Source organism: Pleuronectes platessa, chromosome 2 (assembly GCF_947347685.1).
Source record: "Pleuronectes platessa chromosome 2, fPlePla1.1, whole genome shotgun sequence".
Lineage (NCBI taxonomy): Eukaryota > Metazoa > Chordata > Actinopteri > Pleuronectiformes > Pleuronectidae > Pleuronectes > Pleuronectes platessa.
In genome coordinates, this window is record NC_070627.1 from 18,841,774 (window position 1) to 18,863,785 (window position 22,012).

The 22,012-nt window shown below is 40.3% G+C and overlaps 1 protein-coding gene across 1 annotated transcript; it reads left to right on the forward strand.

Annotated features, from left to right (window-relative positions):
* The first annotated feature begins 1,749 nt into the window (after positions 1-1,749).
* Positions 1,750-21,982, forward strand: vstm2l (V-set and transmembrane domain containing 2 like). Its single transcript, XM_053444342.1, has 4 exons — positions 1,750-1,919; positions 19,089-19,258; positions 20,759-20,803; positions 20,914-21,982. The coding sequence occupies exons 1-4, from the start codon at positions 1,805-1,807 to the stop codon at positions 21,220-21,222; spliced, it is 639 nt and encodes a 212-aa protein (XP_053300317.1). The 5' UTR covers positions 1,750-1,804; the 3' UTR covers positions 21,223-21,982.
* The last annotated feature ends 30 nt before the right edge of the window (positions 21,983-22,012 follow it).

Consider the following 22,012-nt stretch of genomic DNA (forward strand, 5'->3'; position numbering starts at 1 on the left):
CATTCATATTCAACCTTAATCTGCGTCATTTACACCTTGTTTTAGACTAAATGTTGTATGAAATCCTCCTTTGAAGCCGTGTTCATGTTAGAGGGCACACAAAGGAAACAACGCACACTGCACACAATTACTGGCCCAAGGGCACATGCAGGAGGCGTGTTAGCTGCACTACTTCTGGTAGCAGACGTTTAGGCTTAAAATATGGTATGAATTAAGTTTAATTTGATTCCTGAGGCTTACAGACACTGGGAGGACACCATGCTTGTGTGATATGGAGGCAAGTCATGTTATATTGCTTATTTATTCTGTTTGAAGATAGGTCACTAATGTTTTCAATTGTGTTGGATTCTGCTGCAACACTGTTCACCCATGGAACTCAAGAGGTGTTTTGAGGATGCAAACACTTGGCCCACCCCTCCATCGACATAGTTGTGAGTAGATAATGACGTTATCTTCATTTTTGGGTGAGCTATCCTTTTAAGTTAAGCTAAATTAAGGTTGTCTCCAAGCAATATTCTTATTTAGCACTCTGCAAGATATTGAACAGGTGCAATTCCCATAATGCAGCTGGGTCCATCCCTTGAACTTCAACTGTTCCAAGGAATTTGTCTTGTTACCCTTTAAAACATGGACAATCCCTCTCACCCCCTCCACAAAACACTGGACAAGCTAAGGAGCAGCTTCAGCCACAGACTCATTCAACCCCGCTGCTCTAAGGAACGATACAGGAAATCGTTCCTCCCAACCGCAATAAGACTGTACAACTCATCTACCTCTGTCAGAGCCACCATCACAGAACTGCACTAAATATACCTGTCTCAATTCATCATTTTATACAATAATATTGTCTTTTGCACACTCTGTCTACATATTCTTACACTCACAGTATATTATATTATCTATTGTATCGCCAAAAAATATTTATACCCGTACTATATATCATATATTATATCATACTCTTTGTATATTCTTTGTATATATAAGTCTATATACACATATTTTATTTATACATGTGTACATGTTATTATTATTATATTTTACTATTATTATTATTATATATACTGTTGCTGCTATTATTACTATATACTGCTATTATATTGGTATAATTACTATCATATATAAATATATATTATATACTATATATACTGTACTATTTTTTATATACTGTCTAACAATAACATTACCATCATATCATCAGTACTATTACCATCATCTGCCACTGCACCTTATCTAGTGTTTCTGTTTTTATTCTTTCTACCGCAATATTTTATATTTTATATTTTATATTTTATAATTTATTCTATTGTATTGTATTTTATTGTATTCAAATGTATCGGCTGCTATGATCCCCTCGGGGATGAATAAAGTAATCTATCTATCTTTCTAAAACACTGAACCCAGAAGATAAAATTGAAAATAACATAAATAAATGTAATTTTTTTAAACAGTAGATATATTAAAACATTTTAAAAATCTTCAAATCAAGAGAAAATAATCATCATAAACCTAAAAACAGGAGCAGTCATTACAGTGAAATCCTTCGGCTCTGTGATATCCCTCCGCTTAATTGAGTGTCGGTGTGAGCCGCAGCAACTGCCGGCACTGCGTCTCCCTCCGCCTCGTGTCCTCGTCACCTCCTCCTGCAGATCAGACCCGTCTCCTCCACCTCCTCCTTCTCCTCTCCTGCTCCAGCTGTGTGCGCGTGAGGGCTGCTGCCCTGTCCGCCGCCTGTTGGGAGACTCTACCAACGCTCTCCGCCTCATGTGACCGCTTCAAGCCCCTGCTACAAACACCGGCTGGAGCCATGGGCAGCTTCGGAGTGATTCTGGGGATGTTACAGTACGCGGGACTTTACCTCCAACTTAACGCAGCGGTGAAGGTGGCGCACGCCGAGGTGGACAACCACGTCTCCGGACACGGTGAGTTGTTTTGATCCGGTGTTTGCAGGTGGTGGAATGAGGGTTGAGAAGAAGCTCATGATTTTTTAATGAAGATGAACATGTGGTTGATAACACTTCTGAATGTGCACTTTATTCATGTTTTATTGTTTTTCAACATGATGTAATATGATAAAAGTTTTTTCGCATCCATATGATGTCAACAGATCATTTTCCATCATTCAGCAAGTTGATCATATACCCCACATTCAGGTTGATGAAAAATCAGTTGCAGCACAACCTGTTTTGTTTGACAGACTCAGCATAAAGTGTTTTTCTAATCCTTGTACTGCTGAACAAAACTGTTGGATTATTTCAGTTTAAAGCAAAATTCTTGAAAAGCGACTTATACAACTAATGTGAAGGTATCTACGTCTTACATGTCTGCTCACAATTAGATGGCATCCCTGCAGATGGTGGCAGATTATTACTGGGTTACTGGGGTAAGAATAAGGGTCCCAAGATGATTTCAAGTAATCGCTTTAAAATTAAAACAATTCAAGATGTTGCCTAAAATATGTATAAAATATACAAAAATATGCCATCCGCTTTCCGATTTTCATGGTCCCCCCATGGCTCCTGATGTGATCATGACAGATTAGCAACAGCATAAATGGAAGCAGGTGGATTTCTTGCAAACCACCTCCAATCAATATCCTTTTTTATGTTCCAACTGCTGCTGAAGATAATTGGAGCTGTAAGTCTCTGGCACCTTGATTTTGGAGGTGAGGGACTGATGAGTAATGGAGCACTTGACTTTACACAGAAATGACTCACCTGTGACTCAAACCCAGAGGCCTGGCTCTCCATATTGTAAACCGAAAATCACACCTGAATTTCTGCAGCAAGTCCCAATGGCCAGCTCAATTTATGTTTTTGAGTTTTAACACTCAACCTGTGGCACAGACATTATTCTCTGACCCGAGGCTCCCAGGATCCTAATAACCCGATAAAGGGAAACAAAATGAAATCTTTTTTGTGTTTTAAGATCTGGTCTGCCTGCATTAAAATATTATTATTGTTTCTTCTCATAATTAAATAGTTTGCATTAGAGAATTAACGAAAAGGAAAAACCTGAAGAGTAAGTCCCTTGTTGAAATTAAACCAGGAGTATTCCAAAATTTGCATAAGTCCACCAGGCTATAGAAATTTAACCTATGAAGTGTTATTCAATTCTGCAAAATAAGTGTAATTTTGTGTGAAATTAGCATCAATCAGTGCAGTGTGGCCTGTTTAACCCTAAAAACGAATACTACTTCAAATCAGTTGTATAAAGGTCGATGTGAACTTCCAAACTACACAAGAGTGTGAGTGTTACAATATTACATTACGTAAGAAGCTTCCTACCAGGTTTGGACGGAGATTTAGTTTGATGGATACGAAATATGAACTTGTAAGAACGATGTAAGCCAAGGTGAACCATCTAAAGAAAGAACAAGGACACATGCCTTCAGTGTTGTTAAGAAAAATTACAGTTCCAGTTTGAACCCAAAGGAGGTGGGTGAAGGCGTTGGACTGTTACTCTACTGTAGCACCTTTTATCATAATTCATTTTCGCTGGACGTTGGAACAGAACTCTACTGTTGGAACGTGAACATATATTTCTGCTGTTGCCTTGTAGTGAAATGATTTGTTCTATACACGATTGGACAGCTTTATTGTTTGCTGATCTATCACGTCAAAAGCTTTTATTTCATTAACTTGTCAGAGTCTTTCACCAGTGATGAAAAATCCACTGAAATAGGACCATCCCTGATCATAAACTATGTGAAACCTGGAGTAAACCTGAATTGTCTTATAAATAAAAGTAGTAGGGGACAACCTGCAAACAGTTTTTCTTGAAAATTGGAATCGGTATTGTAACAACAGAAAGATTCAGGTGCAGTTTCATAACTTAAAGACCTTGCTGCTCATAGTTATCCCGTATTTATTCTGTTCCTCGGGTTGTTAAGTAGATACCGTCTCATGCAAGAAGTAGTAGTAGATATTAGTTGCAGAAAGTGACACTTATACTACAGACTTTAAGAGGGAGGAGACAAACCACTGAAAGGATCCTGATTAAAAAAGCCTGAAACACCAGACATGTTGGACATTACTGGACATAAGTTCTTGCATTTGATCAAGAGCTTTTGATGGGATAAGATGATGGGGCCATGTCATGGTATTCTGGATTTAGTTGTACAAAGAGCTGGTGTACAATGGCGGCATCAAACCATAATTTGGTACAAGGTCACCTATCTAGGCAGTTTTAATGGCCTGGTGACTATTGAAAGTGCAGTTGTGTCTCTCTCCCCACTCATTTAGACCAAAGACAGTATAATAAATGGAGCTAGACTCCATGTTTGGAAAGTGACGCCATTGCTGAAGTGCCTGAAACCTGTTTTCTCTTGAAGGACCAGCAGAAGCCAACGCCACTGGTTGCAGTGGTCAGTTTCTGTAGAAGTCTTTAGTAAAATGTGATACTCCTCCTTTGATCCACAATGTCAGCAGTTTACCATCACAATCTTTTCTTTCAAATCTTCATCTTGCATTGGGACATGGATAACATGTGATTGACAGCTTGTACCATCCAATGGGTGCAGGTCGCATACAAGCTCTGACTAACCAGTGGGTGATGTCACCGTGAGTTGCCACTTGATTTAGATGAGGGCCTGGTCTTTTTAGCCTGAAATAACTTTGCTGGTTGCTATGCGGCAAGAATTGTCTGTGACTTTGGTTCCCTGCAGTAGGTGATCTACATCCTCTGCTAGCTTTTTGAATATGCATTCAGACAGCTGCTAAAAACATTGCTTATATTTTAGTTGTTTAGCTTTCAACCATGACGGAAAAGGGAATATTTCTGTATATCAGTAACAGTATAATTTACATCTTTTCTTAAATGCAATGTTACCTTCTTCTAGCAGCATGGCGCATAGATTTACTGTTTTCTGGTTAGATACTGAGATAACCTCTTCATCACAGGCCGTCGCTTGAACCGTCTCTGCTTAGTGAGTTAGCTTTAGCTCAAGCACTATTGACAAGTGTCGTGGCTCCAAATGGATTGACTGTCACGGGAAGGTTAGAAAATCAATCGATAGCAATCGTCCCAAATGGAGTTAATTAGCATTGGTTTGAATTGCTGTGTTCCCTCTCCCGCATTGTGTCTCAGAGTGGTAATACGAAGAAATGGTTCAGTGTGTGGAGCCTTTTATTTTCACTTTTGAGCTCCAGCAGCATAAGAGAGAGTTGCAGTTTTTCCTTTGTGGTCAAGTAATCCACAAGATATTTTTTTGTCTTCTGGACAAATGGTCTCAAACCGTGGTGAGCTGAGCTTTCATGTAGAGCAGAGAGGCTGGATTCACTGTTCTGAGGAGAGCTTGTTAGATTCAGCTTATTTGTTTCAGATAGGTCCGTCTGGTTGGGGCCCGGTCAGCCCCTGCACCCTTCATTTTCACTTGAGCTGAAGTGTAGATTGAATCCCCCCCCATTGTAATATTATATATTCCGTGTGCAGACAAATTACCATGTGAGATGGATCAGGAACTTGACCGCGCTGTGTGCCAGATGTGTGAGGGTTTGACTTAGAGGTAAAGACAGAGGAGAGACCATCAAGGTTGTTTTTGCATGTGTGATGTGAGATGTCGTCCTTGCAGACAGCAGATAATACAAAGCCTTGATGCAGCCACACATGGTTTCATCATAAATTCGGAACCTTACTTTTCCAGTGCAAGCCTCCGCAATGTTAGTGCTCCTCGGCGGCGTTCATCCTGTTATCCATCGTGAGCGTGCCGCTCGCACAGTGTGGAGGCGTGTACCAATTCATTAGGCTTCCAAAGTGACTGGGATCCTCTGCCAGTCCTCTGCTTGGTGTCCTCTTAATGAGGACGACCAGCCCGGGCAGTTTGCATTGGCTTTCAATTTAATGGAGCTCTGACTGTGCATGAGGAGGAGGGGGCAACATATTGTACAGTACTACTGTCACAGAAGAGGTTGCTGGCAGAAGCTTGGTGGGAGAATAAATGGAGATGTTGAAGAAATGCTCAACTCAAGAGAATGCTGAAGACGGGATTCAGTTTCAACATGTCACATTTTGAAGGGACAGCTGCTTCCTCCGGTGACGCACTAATCTCTGATGTGTTTGTCAGGCACCACTGATGAGAAAATATTTACCTGTTTCACAGATCAGTCTAATTGGTGTAAAAAGATCACATCTTCTCAGCAACAAAAATCTAGATCCTTTTGAACATTCTCATTTAACTAAGCTTTCAGAGTCTGTCATTGTTGATTTGCACTTTCATTAAACATGAACTGAAGCTTAAACAGTAAAATTCATATGAAAGAGCAAAATTCGAACTCTTTTCTGTAAAAGAAGATCTTGGACTGCAACAACCGATTATCATTAGCAGTTATTCGTACAATTTTTTTCCTCAAATGACTGATGAATTAATTCACATTGAAATGTTAATCTGATTGCTTGATTGTCTCTGTATGCGGGGTGACACCTGCCCTCTTTCCCCATGTCGGTTGGCTCCAGCTCCCCCAACAACCCTCAAAGGACGAACAGTGTAGATAATGTATTGAATGATGGATCGAACACATTTTTTATTATAAGAATATTATAATTAAAATGATACTTTTTGTTATTGTGACGGTTTAGACCACTGTCCCTGTTTGGCTGCCTGTCGGCGGCGCGCATTGATGGATGGTGTGAGCGGCAAGGCCCTCAAGCATACATTCTCGTTGTTCAAACACTCACAAACAATCTTACCCGCTCACCACGGCTCTGTACTGCAGACTAAAAGAGTCAGGGTGGGGCTGAGGGCTTTAAATATGGTGTCAGGAAATACCTGCTGCAACTGATTGGACTGATTGGCCATGTTTGGGCCAAACCATTTTCCCTTGTGTCAAAGGGGGACACTGGACATTGACATTGGACATTAATGAGTGACAATTTTAAATGTACTAGTGAAAATCACTAATCTGCTAAATGAAAGTAACATTAACATGCATGCTGTATTTTTTGATGAGTGTATTCATGGTTGGTTGGCAAAATGCTCAGTATTATAATCCCCCTGTTGATTGGGCCTGTCTAGTGGGAGGGGCCATGGGGTATATAAGGGGTGAGCTGCTGTCCTTCTGACAGTCTGCTGCATGCTGTTGCCGGAGGAGGTTGTCGGTGTTGTGCAGGGTGCTCAGGGTGCTCAGGGTGCTCAGGGTGCTCAGGGTGCTCAGGGTGCTCAGGGTGCTCAGGGTGCTCAGGGTGCTCAGGGTGCTCAGGGTGCTCAGGGTGCTCAGGGTGCTCAGCTCTCCACGGAATATCTACTGAGATGTTTGGGTTTTGGCCTCCTATGTATGTTGTGCACTTATTTTGACACTTTGGGAGAATAAATGTTGTTATAAACCAATTTGCAACTGTGTGCCTTGCCATCTTTGGGTTTGAAAGTCCAGTCTTTTTAAGGTTACATTACCTTCACCCGAGGCGGGGTGTGACAGTTATTATAGATTTATAAATATCAGAAAAGCATTGAATACACGGTATCAGCGAGTTTGCCAATCTATGTACCGATCCGATGCCTCGTCTCTAGTAGTTGTACCTTCACCCCGATAAAACTGCAGTTTTCTTTTCCCGGATACCACTTCTTCTATACTGCTACAACACAGCAGCAAGTAAATTTTTTTATAAAGTGATTTTCATTAGCGTAGCATTAGCCAGAGCTAAAGACAAGTTCAGAAATTTGGCAATATTCACACTGTAGAGTCCCACATGAAAAATGGTAACATGTTGTGTGCAAGATGTTTTGAGTTATTTTATGGAGGTAAACATTGTGTATTTCAAGATTTATTTATTTGAGTTCCTTTTCTGTTATGGCTGTAAAAGTTGATGATAATTATAATCATTATAATAATAGTCTCCATACATATTAGTGTTTAACCTGAGCAATTATTACTTCCATACAAGGCTAGTAACATACAATTAAATTACTTAAGTAGTTACTAAAACGTTACCTTTAGTACGTCACTAAACAACGCTTTAATCAATTACTCAACTTTTTGCAGATGCTCTAAAAATGGCTGACCCAGCTTTTTAAAGGTGACATATTATGAAAATTCCACTTTTGTAGTACACGTTAATTTGGGTCTCTGGCATGTCTACTGTCCCAAAAACTCTGGAAAAAAACAACTCCCGCGATTTGTTGTGGTTCCTCTATGTCAGAAACGATACGCTAGAGTGCGTCGAATGGGAATACGACTCTAATTGACATCACAGTAGTCTCGCTACATGGCCTTGCCAACGCACCCCAGTTGCACGAACCGGTGCCGGTGACCAGCAGCTTCTTGCCGCCTGCGTCGCTCGCTTTAAAATAAACTCAGACGCAGGGTTTTAAGTGCATTTCGCCGAAAAAGTTGCAGCGGTGTTAGCCTCCAGAGCTGTAGCCCCTCCACGATCCCTTTGTCTGCGAGGGTGGGGGGGGCACTCAAAACAGGTCAATCTGAGGAGGGCTGTTTTAGACATGGTAAAAAGGTGCTGTTTTAAATGATCCTTGTGGTATTTTGACCAAAATATGTTACAGACATTTCATTAAGACCCCAAGGAGCCATATCAACTGTGGTAAAATGGGCATAATATGTCCCCTTTAAATGTGTTCTGAACCACCAGAAAGACGATAGCCTGGTTCTCTGGCTCTGAAGAAATGTCTTTGAAACCTTGAATCTCAAGAAGCAGAAAAGGCAGGAAAGATGGCGCCCAAACGGTGGCAGAGAGCATCTTTTGTGTGCATCCTTATCTCTTATCATACAGTCCCCATCATAAACGGGGAGCTTTGAGGTTGCTTTTGCCCCTTTTGAATTGTTCGATTTGGTTACGTTACATTCACACCTGAAATGATAGCACTACTTCATGAAAGGGGGAACTCATTAGTTCTCATTAGTTCAGCTCCAGTCTAGCTCTGTGGATCGCTGCAGATTGGACACATCGGGCCAAGCAGAGAGCTCTCACTGTCTCACACACATCACGTAAACGGCTCTCAAGGGCAGCACTGTAGAACAGAGCATCATGTTGTCTTTCCTCCCTGGGGAGTCCAGATGGAGTACAGTGTGCATTCCTCAAAATGCCTCCGAGCTTCAGGGTTGTGTTGCCAACAGCACACGCTACATTGTGTTTGCCCACACTGGGAGGAAACGCAGAAATAGCCTCTGAATCTTGTCTCCCAAGGGCTATGAAAAGTTCGCCCTGCAGACCCATTGCATTGGCGGGAACAGGCCGACAGCTGCTTGCTTGATTACCGCCTCCACTCATTTCATTATTTCACCTTCCACCTTGAATAGAGGTTGAAGGTGTCTCAGCAAGTGATTATTTCCCTGAGGAGACAGGCGTCTGTTTGCCCGGCCACTGATTCCAAACCAAGTACAGTATTGACTTTGTGCCAAATGGTGAGAACACTTGTTTTACCATCATTGTTTCTTTTATTTCCCATGCTAGGTTGTATGCTGTCACTTGTACTTGTGCCTGTGCTGTACAGAAATGCAGTGCGATAGTAATATTAACAAACACAGTGTTACTGACTGCTCAGAAAACAAACCGCATCATAAATGGAGAGACACAAGATTGTGGCTCAAACTAAGGGTTTTAATAAGAGGTAAGTTTGACTTTTCTGTTAGTGTAGGGACACTATAAGTAATTTTTTAGGACAGATACTTATAACAGTATGGGTCTGTCTGGATCGATACATCCATCATTACTACATTTTACAGTTTTACCATAAACCTAATTTTAAATAACTATAAAGAAAAAGAAAAAACAAACAATATTTAACTTTAATTGAAAAAAATGTATATGTTAATATGTACGTAAAGGCACATCTTTTCTGCATCGTTAGTTCTGTAAAATGAAATAAAATAAAATAAGTTTGGCCCCTATCAGCAAACATGTGTCTGTGAAAGGCTCACGTCAACCTATATTACTTTCTAGACCAGTAGAAAGTAATAAAGGTTTCTCCTCTTATTAGTGAATATGAACCGTAAGTAACTTCCTCCTCCAGTTGGTCTATTTGCAGGATTGAAGGGTTTTCAGGATCAAGATAAATATGTACTTTATTCAGAAGCTTGTTGTTTCATGGTTCCACATAGTCCCCCCTCGGGGCTTACCTGTTTATTAAAGCCATTCATCAAATTAGGGAAATACCTCTTCCCACAGGGATTCTGTTAAGTGGCTATTTGCATGCACCATGATGGAAGTTACAATGTAAAGCTGGATTTCTATGTCTTGGTATTTACTATGTCTGATAATTTTTTTTTCATTTCAATGAATCAATTCTCCTGAGTTCCCTGCGGATGTGTCTCAAGTAGAAGTACAGAGTTAATGAACCCGATTGTACTGGCTGTCCCCGGAAGGCGGCACCTTTTCCGATGACAAATGTTTGCCCTTAACTTGGAGAAGGATTTCTTCCACCTAGGACATCAATTCCAATGCCTCTCTTGTCTTGTTTATCTTCTCAACACCTTGAGGTTACTTTAAGGTTACACAAACATTCATAAAGCCCCCGATTTCATGCTTTGTAATGTACAGGAGTTGAATTTATTCTCTGTAATTGTGTTTTCTTTAAAATATCAGAAAAGACAATAGAAAGAAGACAAAAGAGAAGATTCAGTTATCACTTCTACAAGAGTTACATGGCTGTTGAGAAGAAAAGTATCAATGACTGCGCCTTTTTTTAATTTCAAATAGATATTGTTTTATTTCATATCAATTTAACAATTACATCTCAACATTTACACCCTGCATTTGCAGTTTCAACCTTGAAAATGTTTTGTCGAGCATGTTTGTGGTTTAAGAAATAAAATTTGTCCATATGGGATATCATTTGTTTATTGTATTTTGTGGTCCATTTTGTGAGTGGGATATAAAGACAAATTCACAAGCATTAAAAAAACAAGGCATGAGCCAATGATGAAGGCATTACATTTTGGTGTGGATGTTTGATTCAGCAGATGGATACATTTTGCTAGAGAAAATCAGTTTTGACTGTGTTGATGTTTTGAAATTTACAACAACAGTTCCCAGAATCGAATATACATAGTGTCGTCGCCGGGCACTACACTTGACCTCGCCTCCGGCGATTGGACATGCGTGTTTGTTGATCCAGGATTTGAGAAGGAATAATTAGACACTTATACATGAAGTTCTGGAAATTAAATATTTATTGTAAAACAATGAAATACTTACAGAGACTCTGGGGTTCTGCTGGACACTTCACCAATCTCCTTGGATCATGTCTCAGGAAAAGCCCGGAGTCACAAATTTCAACACATTATATAGATAGAACTGGGTGCAGCCTGAGAGGAGGAAGGGTTTAAATCCTCCAATGGGAGAAGTACACTTTGCGCCTTAAACTGGCATTTTGGGGGGTTTTGCAAGTCCATAAATGGGCTTGTTATCTTCCATTAAAATCATAGCGAGGCAGGTTAACCTTTGAGCTTTTGCAACCCTACCTACATGTGAACTCTGGAGGTACTTTTCAACAGGTACTTTCCTGAGGGGAAAAGATACGGTTGAGCACCTAGCAAAGTGGCGTGACGGCCACAGAGTTGCATCTGGAGGTCAACCGTGGGTGAACCTGCAGGTGTGACCTCCTCTCAGGCTTGCAGAGTCTATTTGCAGAGTAAATGATATATTTTTCCATTAACTGACACCTATACCTTTATGCAATGATAGCAGTTTGACAATTGTCTAGCAGGCTTCTGCGTGCCCTATTGAGCAATACTAAAAGTCACAAAAGTTCATTGCACATCCTGTATGTGTGTGCATTAATGTAGCATACGTGAGCGCACAAGCAAATAATATTTGATATAATCACAACAATGGTTTCTTCGTGCCATGGACCTTCACTGTTGTCCAAAAACACACACATGAGCCACAATGATGCAGTGGATGACATGTTGTATTTACTGGACCATAAGCATACTGCTATGTACTGAACTTAAACTCCAAACGTATTTAAATCTGCAGCTTGATATTGTCCCATAAACGCACTATTAACTGAAAGTAAGTGTCAAGTTTCATAAGTATTTTTTTAATATCCCCCAAGCATTTAACATAGAACACACCAGTCAATCTGTAATTATTTTATTTCTGGAAAATATTTTGTGATTTATGAGATATTTTTTTCTGTATTTCCATGGCAGCAACTTTCACTCAGCCAATCTAAGAATAGACTCTCAACTCACAACCTTTTACCCCTAAACAACAGACAGCTACCACAGTGCTGTGTTTTCTGGATCTGGATGAAGAGAATAACCTCATAGTCAGTCTTATCAGTATGTAGACTATAGGAAAAACACAGACGAATACAATAATCCCCCTTTAATGGTTTGACAGAGACAATTACAAGCTGTGTTGGTGACAAGCTCCCCCTGCAGGCCTCTCTGACTCTCACAAATTGATGAGGAAAGATGTGGATGTCACACTTGCTCCTCTTCCATGCTAATAAGGCCCGTGCAATCAAGTCATCCTCAATCAGTCCAAGCTCCGTCTGCGACAGGGAGGTGGGAGTGAGAGGGAAAGAGAGGATCGATGGATTGACCTCACGGTGCCTCTCAAGCTGGATATATCCCTCTCATTTTGCCTGGGACCCGAACATACTCGAGTGCTCTCTTTTGGGATTGATATATTTTTATGTCCTCCACTGCTTTCATTCTTTTTTTCTTCCTTTTTCATTTTTAATGAGTCTTTTCTTGGTAGCGAGCAGCCGCCTCTGTATTCCCGTGGCCTTGCTTCCATCATTGCCACTCTGAGCAATATGGTGAAAATGCCAAGGAGGACCGTTTCAAAAATGTACTATATATGCATCTCCAAACAAGGGTCCCCTTCCTTAAGGGAAGGCACTCCTGTCAGTACCGCCTTTATGACAATCTATTCGTGGACAAGGCCAAGCCAAGCAAACTTATTCTGCAGTGGCTATGTAGTATTATAAATGAAAAAAAACAGTTTGAGCTTTCCCTAGAAGTTGATATTCACCTCAGAAGTACATGTTTTCACTCTTTTCTCTAGCATGAAAGTTTACTGGCTTTTGTGTTGATTTTATATTCTACCAAGGTTATAGTATTGATTTTTGGTGACGCTGCTGTGATTAAAGTTGGAAAACAGTTGGATGTCTGCTGAGCAGGCTTGTCAGGGCATGATGTTTGCACAGCTCTCAACAGGAGACAGTGTGTTTGTCAACAAGTCCTGTTTCGCAGGCAGGTTGAAGAGGGGACATAGAGAACTTCTGTTTTATTGATGAATAATTTCAGATGCTTTAAAAGAATGCCCATCACATTTCCCCAAAGTCTGAGGTGATGTCTTCAGATGGCACATTGATCTTGATTTGTGAATAAGAGGAGCTGTGAAAATCCCTATGAGACAAATTGTGATTTGTGAATATGGGCTATACAAATCAAATTTGATTGATTGATGATTGTAAATGACTGGAACAATACAAATAATTAATGATTAATACATTTTTCAGCCACACATTGCCCCCTACAGCTGTTATGTCAGTGTGAGAGTGGGATGTGCTAATAACATAAAGAAAGTTCTATGTTAATTTGTGTATGTGAATGAGTGAATGTGATCTCTAGTGTATTTTGAGGTCTGAAGATCAAAATTTATCATTCCATGACGATCAACGATAATTTTTCTTACAAATAATATATATTAAAAAAAAAACTAACTTGTGCCTTTATAATTTTGGATTTACTGCAGAAAAGCCTACTTTAGAGATGGAGTCATTTCTATTGCATCTGTGGTCTTTTTAAAGAATGTAACATCTTTACAAATGTGTCTTTTGATCCTTCTCTGCTGAGTCTACATTTATTGAAAGAATATTACTGCAATTATTTCATCTGTGAGGTGAAAGAAACAAAAAGGAAGCAGAGTCTGCAAAACTGCTGATCCATTTTTTTAAACAATGCTTCCAGCATCGTGTGAGGAGAGCTTATGTATTTTCTGTCCTCCTCTTTCATCTGTTGCAGAGAATAGTCTCTTTCTTGAATTGAGATTTATTATGCTCTAGCTGTGGTGTGGGAAGTCATTTATTTGTGTCTGATGGAGAGAAACATGTATCTTAAGTGTTGCAGGCTGATGATGTCCAAAGAAACTGCCTCCAATTCTTAAAGGGACACAATGTTCTTTCATTATGGTTCATTTGTGACAGCGAGATGTTACACTTTACACATTATAGTGTGCATGAATAAAGCCATAGGCCACACAATGACACATGCAGGGTAAGTCTCCCAGGATACTGAACACCTGTTAGTGCCAATGGGCAAAGCTCCAGGATATGTAGTGGGCTACCCTGAGAGCTGGAAGCATCTCTTTATGCCAGACAGACACAGAGGGGCCACTCGGAGAGATAGGAAGAGAAAGTAAGGAGGGGAGCTGAATAAAGGAGGAAGGGAGGTGAAGGTATAGAAGAGACTTGAGTGGAAAAGGGAGGTAGGACTAAGAGGTGGAAAGTAAGAATGAAAGGGCAATAGAAAAGGGAGAGAGGAGAAAAAAAACGTGCTTTCAACAAGAGGTGGAGATTTGTGGGAGCTGTAAGTGAACTGGCAAGGGAGACAGAAGGATAGAGAAAGATCTAAGAAAAGATTTAAACGAGAGAAAGAAAAGACGTTGAAAATTTAGAAAAATCGTGCATTTGCAGAATTGGGGTCTTATTGGCTGGCTGGGGAAATGTGTTGGAATTACCTTGCAGCTATAAGCCCGTCCTGCTGTAGCTCTGCACTCCCGAGAGTATTTCAGGACTCAAATACGTCTCTCCTTGACTCGACTTTGACTTCACACACTGTGGTTTCAAATGGCTGTAGAGACTCCGTTAGCCTCATTAATTCTTCACCACTTCTCTGTCATACTTCTTCCGTGCAGACTTTAAACAATTCAACTTTGAACTAAAGCCAGGGAACACATTCAGAAATCTGGTCCAGTCCCATCCGTCGTGCAGGGCTGTGGCCGTTTTTTCATGTTTACTGATGCTGCACACCGGACTGAAAAGAGAAAGCAGTGCATTACAGATGAACCTGAACTTTCCTGACAACTTTGAACAATTCTGAAACCGTAGTCAACTTAACTGATCCGATAGACTTCATCCAAACCCAGGTCACATGCATGTGGTGGCTGCATTTCTATAAGTCACAATGTCATAATGATCATTTCCGTGTTGTCCTTCACAGGACTGAATCTGCATTACTGACACTACGATCTCCTCATAGCTGCAGACTCCAGAAACGACTCTGATCCTCCTACTCCTTGATCCATCAGCTTCCTTTGACATATTCAAATCAGTCGAGTCTCATTCACAAGTTAAACCAGCAGAAGAGGGTCTCTTATTTATTCAGCCAATCCCTCAGTGTCTCTATTAGATTCTCTTTTTCTCATAGCACCATCTCACTTGGTGTCCCCCAAGGTCCCATACTTGGTCCGATGCTTTTCTCCACCGATTTACTTCTCAACGGAACAAACCTTTCATGTTCTGGTGATTGAGTAATTGGGTCGTAATAATTTCAGTATTACTTTATTCAGTTAAGATTGAATATTTTTCCATATCATCATTCTGTGCAGGCTTTCTCTGTGTGCTTTCTGTGAACAGAGACATTCACTTTCTTTTGAAAGTGACAGATGCGGCTGTCTGTGCTCTGCTGCTAGATGTTGAGACTGTATCTCGGGGGCAAAAACTCCTACATAGAATACTACAAAAACCCATATGATAGAAGTGCCTCCCTCCGTTGTGTTGCTCATACATATTATGCACAGTGAAGTTCTCTATTAATCCAGGCTTCAGCTCTGGCACCATATGTTCATAACACATTATTACAAGACATCTTAATATGTTTTGTTTCACCTCCTCTGTTTTTCATTAGACATTCAAGAAACGAAGAGGAACCTTTGAATAATGAGATGTAAAGATAAATGATAAAAAGTGGAAAGACAACTAGGTTTTAACGTTAAAAAGCACATGTTAAAAAACAAATAGCACTGTTTTAGGAATTAAAAACCACAAATGTCTTTTCTCACAAACATGTTAATGTATAAGAGACACAGACTTAAACCCATTTTACCTTAATCTCCGCCTTTAGGAAATGTTTTTCAATTTGAGAACGATAGGACTTTGTGGACTTCTATCTCCCCTGTCACCAGTTATGTTTCTGCCTTACTGTGTAAAGGTCCAACTATTATCAGCTGTTTAAGAATAATAGCACACACTGTATAGATGTGTCTTAAATATATTTGTCAAAGGTTATGGTTCATGTCACATTACGGTTAATGTATGAATAATTTTATTTTATAATAAATGTTGCTATTTTTGATCTCTCGGAATTGCTCGGTGCAGATTTAATTGTATTGTTATCCTCCCATGCTGATTTCCCTGCCATCAGGAAAGCCATGCATCATCAGATGAAAATGATTCATTACGCCAGCTGTGATTACAGTCGACACTGAAGGAATACTTAGCTACAGGAAATGTGTCCCGCTGGGCAGCAGAATCACCAGGAATCAGTTCAGGAACATTTCATGTCTTTTGTCTTGTTTTGCTATTCAACAGAGCAGAACAGAAAAAAAAAGCACACCTCGAAAAAACCTTTTGTCCGCTCCAATATGTAGTTATTTGTGTCCTGTTGTTTTCCCTGTATTCAAATCTAGTGAAAGTCTAAAATGAAGCAGTCTTATCAGTATCTGTAAAATGCCAATTTTCTGTTGAAAAATCAAACCAGAATCTTTTTTCTTACACACAAATAATGTCTTTTCTCACAAACATGTTAATGTATAAGACACATAGACTAGTCCCACATTATGTTTGCTTCAGGCCATGTGCTGTAAAGCACTTCTCTCCTGCATGACCCACTTGTGGCTGACCGGTCTCTGATATGCCTCCTAATATGAGAAACGGATGAAAGAATGTTCTCTCCCCTTGTATCTGTCCACGTCTAACAAGGATTCACACTGTAAAACATAAAAAGGCAAATGGACTGTCGAGGAAGGCTAAAACGTGTCCTTGCACCTGTCTCTTTTTAGTCTCGGGAGAATTAACATAATATGGATCCTAGAGAAGTAAAAAGAGTTATTCTCAAGTGGCGAGAGTGAGCTGTTTTTTTTAAAGCTCATTCGTAAAGGACCTTCAGTTCGCCATGATAAAACCAGGTGCCACATTTCAATACATTACATTATCAGGAAAGCATTTCAAGGATTTGTTGTGAATCCTACATATGATGACAATTTGTCCGCAATTTATCTCTCAGCTGAGGAATGAAACCTAAACACAAGTCTTTAAATGCTCTGATTGTTCCTTTTGAAATTGATAAGTCACTAAGTAGCTTATTGGGGATGTGGGTTTCTGCAGAGCCAACCCTGGGAGAACACTAGTTGCATAACAATATTTCATTTCCGCGCACAAATATTGATATTGATCAATTGGGAGGGTTGTTAAATTTGAAAAGTAATAAGAAAAGGGTTGCAGTAAAGAGTTGTTGATTCATGTTTGTACATCAAACTTTGCATCGTTTTATAATAATTACAAAAGGTTGTTTTATTGCAATAAAAGGGTGTTTACATGGTAAACAGACTGGAAGTGTGTGTGTGTTTGTGTGTATTTTGTCTCAGCTCCTCCTCAGCCTCTCCTATCACTTTCTCTCACTGTCCCATTTTGCTCAGCTCTTTCCTCTCACCTCACGCCTCAGTTCACCTCTGCCCTCATCCTTCGTTTCTCTCTGCTCCTCTCTTCCCTCTTCCTCCACCCTTCTTGGCACCTGCACAGCTCCATCCCTACAGTACGTCTCCTCCTGACAAATGAGGCCACTGCCTGGACGCAAGCAGCGGTGCATCAAGGGCACGACTCTTGAGGGCCCAGTCAGTCAAACGACACCGTCCCTCTGTTCTCAGCCTCTTATCTTCCATCTTCCCGTTCATCCCTGAGATCAGCCTCGTACAATGCCAGGCGAATGTCAATTACAGAGACGATGGCCAACTTCTTACTTTGCTACATGGTCTAAAGTATCCCAGGTGATAGCCATGGCCGGATGTTTTATGTTTTTAGCTTGTCCATCTTTTATCCTCTTCTCTTTAATCTGATATATCAGGAGGCTGAATATCGTGCTATTATTCATGAGGTAACCTGAAACATGACTCGTAAAGAATGATACAGTTAAAAAAATACGTAGTAACGTTGAATAATGATATAAACTTTAAATAAATATTTCAGATACAATTTGAATTTGACAGAAACAAATTTAGGGTTCATACGCACATATATAAATTAACTCATATAAAATATACACCTGCGGTTAGACTCATATGTGTGTTTGGTCATAAATCTTATATTTACCCACTTTTTATTTACATTCAGTCAATGAGTGGTGTATGTTCTTTATGCTTTTACTATATACTTTGATAACTATTTCATGATTGGAATGGTCAAAATAAATGTTGTCCTGCACAACTAATAAACTATAGACTCTGAGGACATTATATTTCATGGTTATTGTAGAAAATAAAGGGAAATATTCGTAAAATGTATTTTAATGTTGTTTCTGACTGGTTTTTAACTTCTTTACTATTTCAGCTTTTTGTCATAATAGTTACTATAATAAAACTATATATATATATGTTATATGTATATGATAATATATAATTATGTAATTGTAACATTGAGTTTAATTTGATCCATATCTAAAGTCCTTCATCTCATTCATCAAATTCAATTACATCCAAAAATGTCCTTTTATTAATTATATTCTCATCTATTAACATTAATTCTTGGTTCTTCAATTGTAAACTGCACACAGATTATCATTGAATTTGTACAGTGTGGTTAAAGAAAGATGAATAAGGTTCACACTTGAAGGAGTGTTTTTGACTAGATGTTGCTTCTGTGTTGCCTGCCTCCTGCACGCTCATCCAAATGTTATGTGATGGAAAATGTGCTGTTATGATGAGTTATGGACCATTTCAAAAGTCAGTACAGAGAAAATAATGTAATGTCCAAACCTCCAAGAAGTAGTGCTGGTTTACCCCTTGCTTTATTGCTTTTCCTGCTGAAGTGGGATCAGCAGTGTCAACAGTGAAACTGATTAATAGAAATCTGTGTTTCTGTCATTCTTTGGGATTTCTTAAGTTGTCTTTTTTCCCACCCTTTCTTGCTCTAGCTCTTTTTACAGAGGTGCCACACGACATCACGACGCAGAGCGGTGAAGATGTAGAGATGGCTTGTTCCTTCCGCGGGGTGGGCTCTCCCTCCTACTCCCTGGAGATCCAGTGGTGGTACATCAAGGACCACAGAAACTGGCAGGAGAAGTCAGCCCAGGTCACTAATTATGTAAGCTACACTGTTTTGATTTTGGTGAATGTAGAGGTGCAGAGATACTTGAACCCCAGGGGGCAGTCTTTCAGTTGCCAGAGGAAAGCTCTATTGCTCAGTTTAAAAATAGAATTGAGATACCACAGGAAGCCCAAGTTTGAGCCGGGAATAGAACAATCAAAACTAAAAATTCAAACTTAGAAACTTAGATACTGAAAACCATATTGTAACAATACCCAGTTTTTGTCACAAAGAAACAAGTGCTGTCAAGCCGAGTTGCATGGAGACCCTTTGTCCAAGAATGGGAACAGGGACAGAGAGGGCCCCTTCTGCTGCCCAGGAGTGATCAGTCAGAGCAAGCCAGAGACCCGGGAAATGTTGGCTTCTAGTCCAATCACAAATAGTCACCAGCACCCAAAGGGTGTCTTGAGATTAAAAGGCTGGAGCACCCATAGACGCAAAGGTGCAGAACTGGTGATATGTCCCTAGCTTCCGCTCTAGGTCGCTAACATATTCTTCTATAGATAGTCTGTAGGTGTGAGTGGTTGTTTGTCTCTGTATGTTGGTGCTGTGATACGCTGGTGACCTTTCCAGGATGTACAACGCCTCTTGCTCAGTGTCATCTGGAATTGGCTCCAGCTTTGCCACGATCATCAAAGAAGAAGAATGAATTAATGGTGGATGGATATTATCCATTCACAAGAACAAATCATTCAAACATTGTCTTTAATAGGCTCTAACTGGCTGATTAAAAAGCAAATTGTTTTTTGTCCTTTGCCGATGTTTAAAAAATAAAGCTATAAGACTATATTTAGTGAATCCAGGAAATACAAACTCAACACAAAGAAAATGGAACTATTTCGTTTTATCACTGAGATGCTCCTGTACCTGGTTAGTGCTTTAAACCCGTGGCATGGCAGAGCTCTTCCCTCATATAAATTTCTTCTTTCCTTTTTTCTAGTTATTTATTATTTGGACACAACTGCTCGGATTGACTCTATAGCTCGGTGTATAGCGTGCAGAAGGAAAAGCGATATTAGCTGTGGCAGAAACCCTGTAGCATTAAAACGATGGGATAATTGCTGATTAGCATTTGTCAGCACTGGGGGAACAGGTTTACCCTCTCCCATGATGGGGGAGCTCGCAGGCACCCCTGTTGTGCCTAAAGACACTATAATTGGCATTGAGAAAGAAATAGATTTTCAAAATCTCTCACCACTGCATGCATAATTCATACCTATACCCAAAAGAATACCTCTGTTGCCTCTGCATACACATTCACAGACGGAGCCTACGTGCTCACACACACTTTTGAGGATGCACATATACAGTAAGCATGCAGACATACAAACCTGCTGTAGATACAGCTCAGCCACAAGAGTAAATTATAGATCAGCAACACAAGGAAGCAAAGATTTGTGTAAAGCCTGCACAAAAACATCAATTATATTCTGTTGCTATGGGATGTTGCAAGGAATAGGATTTTGTTGCTAAAGCATCACTCATGTTTCTGTCCAGGTTGTACCCTTGGAGGAGACGTCCAAAGATGCCTCCAAAATCAGCGTGAGTTTGATCTGACATCAGCTGATGCACGAAGTAAAGTCAAGATCAGACGTATGCATAATGAACTCTATGAATAAGTGTTTGCCATCTTCCTTTTTTCTCTCCATCAGGTGGTCAAAGTAGCCAGCGGCAACATCTCCCACAAGCTCCGCCTCTCCAGCGTCAAGCCGTCAGATGAGGGCACGTACGAGTGTCGCGTCATTGACTTCAGCGGCACCGTGGCACAGGACCACCGGGTGCGCGCCTACCTCCAGGTGGAGCCGGTGAGGGGTCGGGGGCCGGACGACCTCAAGCCACGGGAGCAAGGCCGCCGGCTGCAGGGGAACCAGCCGCACCCCCACCATGAGACAGAGGGCAGGGAACTGAAGAGGAGATCAGCCGGCAGCAGCACTGACTGTAACGAGAGCTGTGTGCTTTAGAGTGAGCAGTCTGTCTGTCTGTCTGTCTGCATGGTCTCTGACGAGGGACGCTCATCCACACACCGACACCACAGAGCTGAGGTGTGGCTTGTAACTGGACACTTTGTGTTTCATGGTTCTTTATCTACTCTATTCTTGCTCTGTTTGGATGCCAATGCTGTTGAATGCCAATAAAGGGCATATTTATAGTATATATGATTATGTTTATGCTTTTTTGTCTGTGCTTTTTTATTTCCATTTGGATTAAAATTATGTTATAGTTTTATGTTAATGTAAGAGCCAGACTTTAACGACAAAGACGCAATTTCATTGAGTTATTTTGTTTGACCGGGACTGACTAGGTTAGAGTGAATGGCAGTAGAGTCTGAATTACTATTATCCTAAATAGTAGAGTAAAGTCTGGGTTCATTGATCCAGACACACAATAGACCCTTTCCTTTTGCAATGTGCCAGTTCTTGTCTTTTACTAAAGCGCACCATAACCTGCAATAGAACACAAAACTACGAACATGTATTTAGCTTTCCAAACCACATCTAGTATGTTTATACCAATGTATGCATTTGTCGCATCAAGACTGTAATATAGATTCTTGTGTATGTTCATTTCCTCTGTGCTACTTAACCAAAACACAACCACGCTCTGTTCATTGTTTTAACCTCAATCTCAGTATAAGCTTTGGTCGAAGCCTTTTACATGTAGCTCATCTCCCCTTGACTGTGTTTGTTCTAAGTGCTGATGTTTGGTATCTGTTCTGTTAAATACATTGATTTGAAGTGAAGTTGTTCTTTA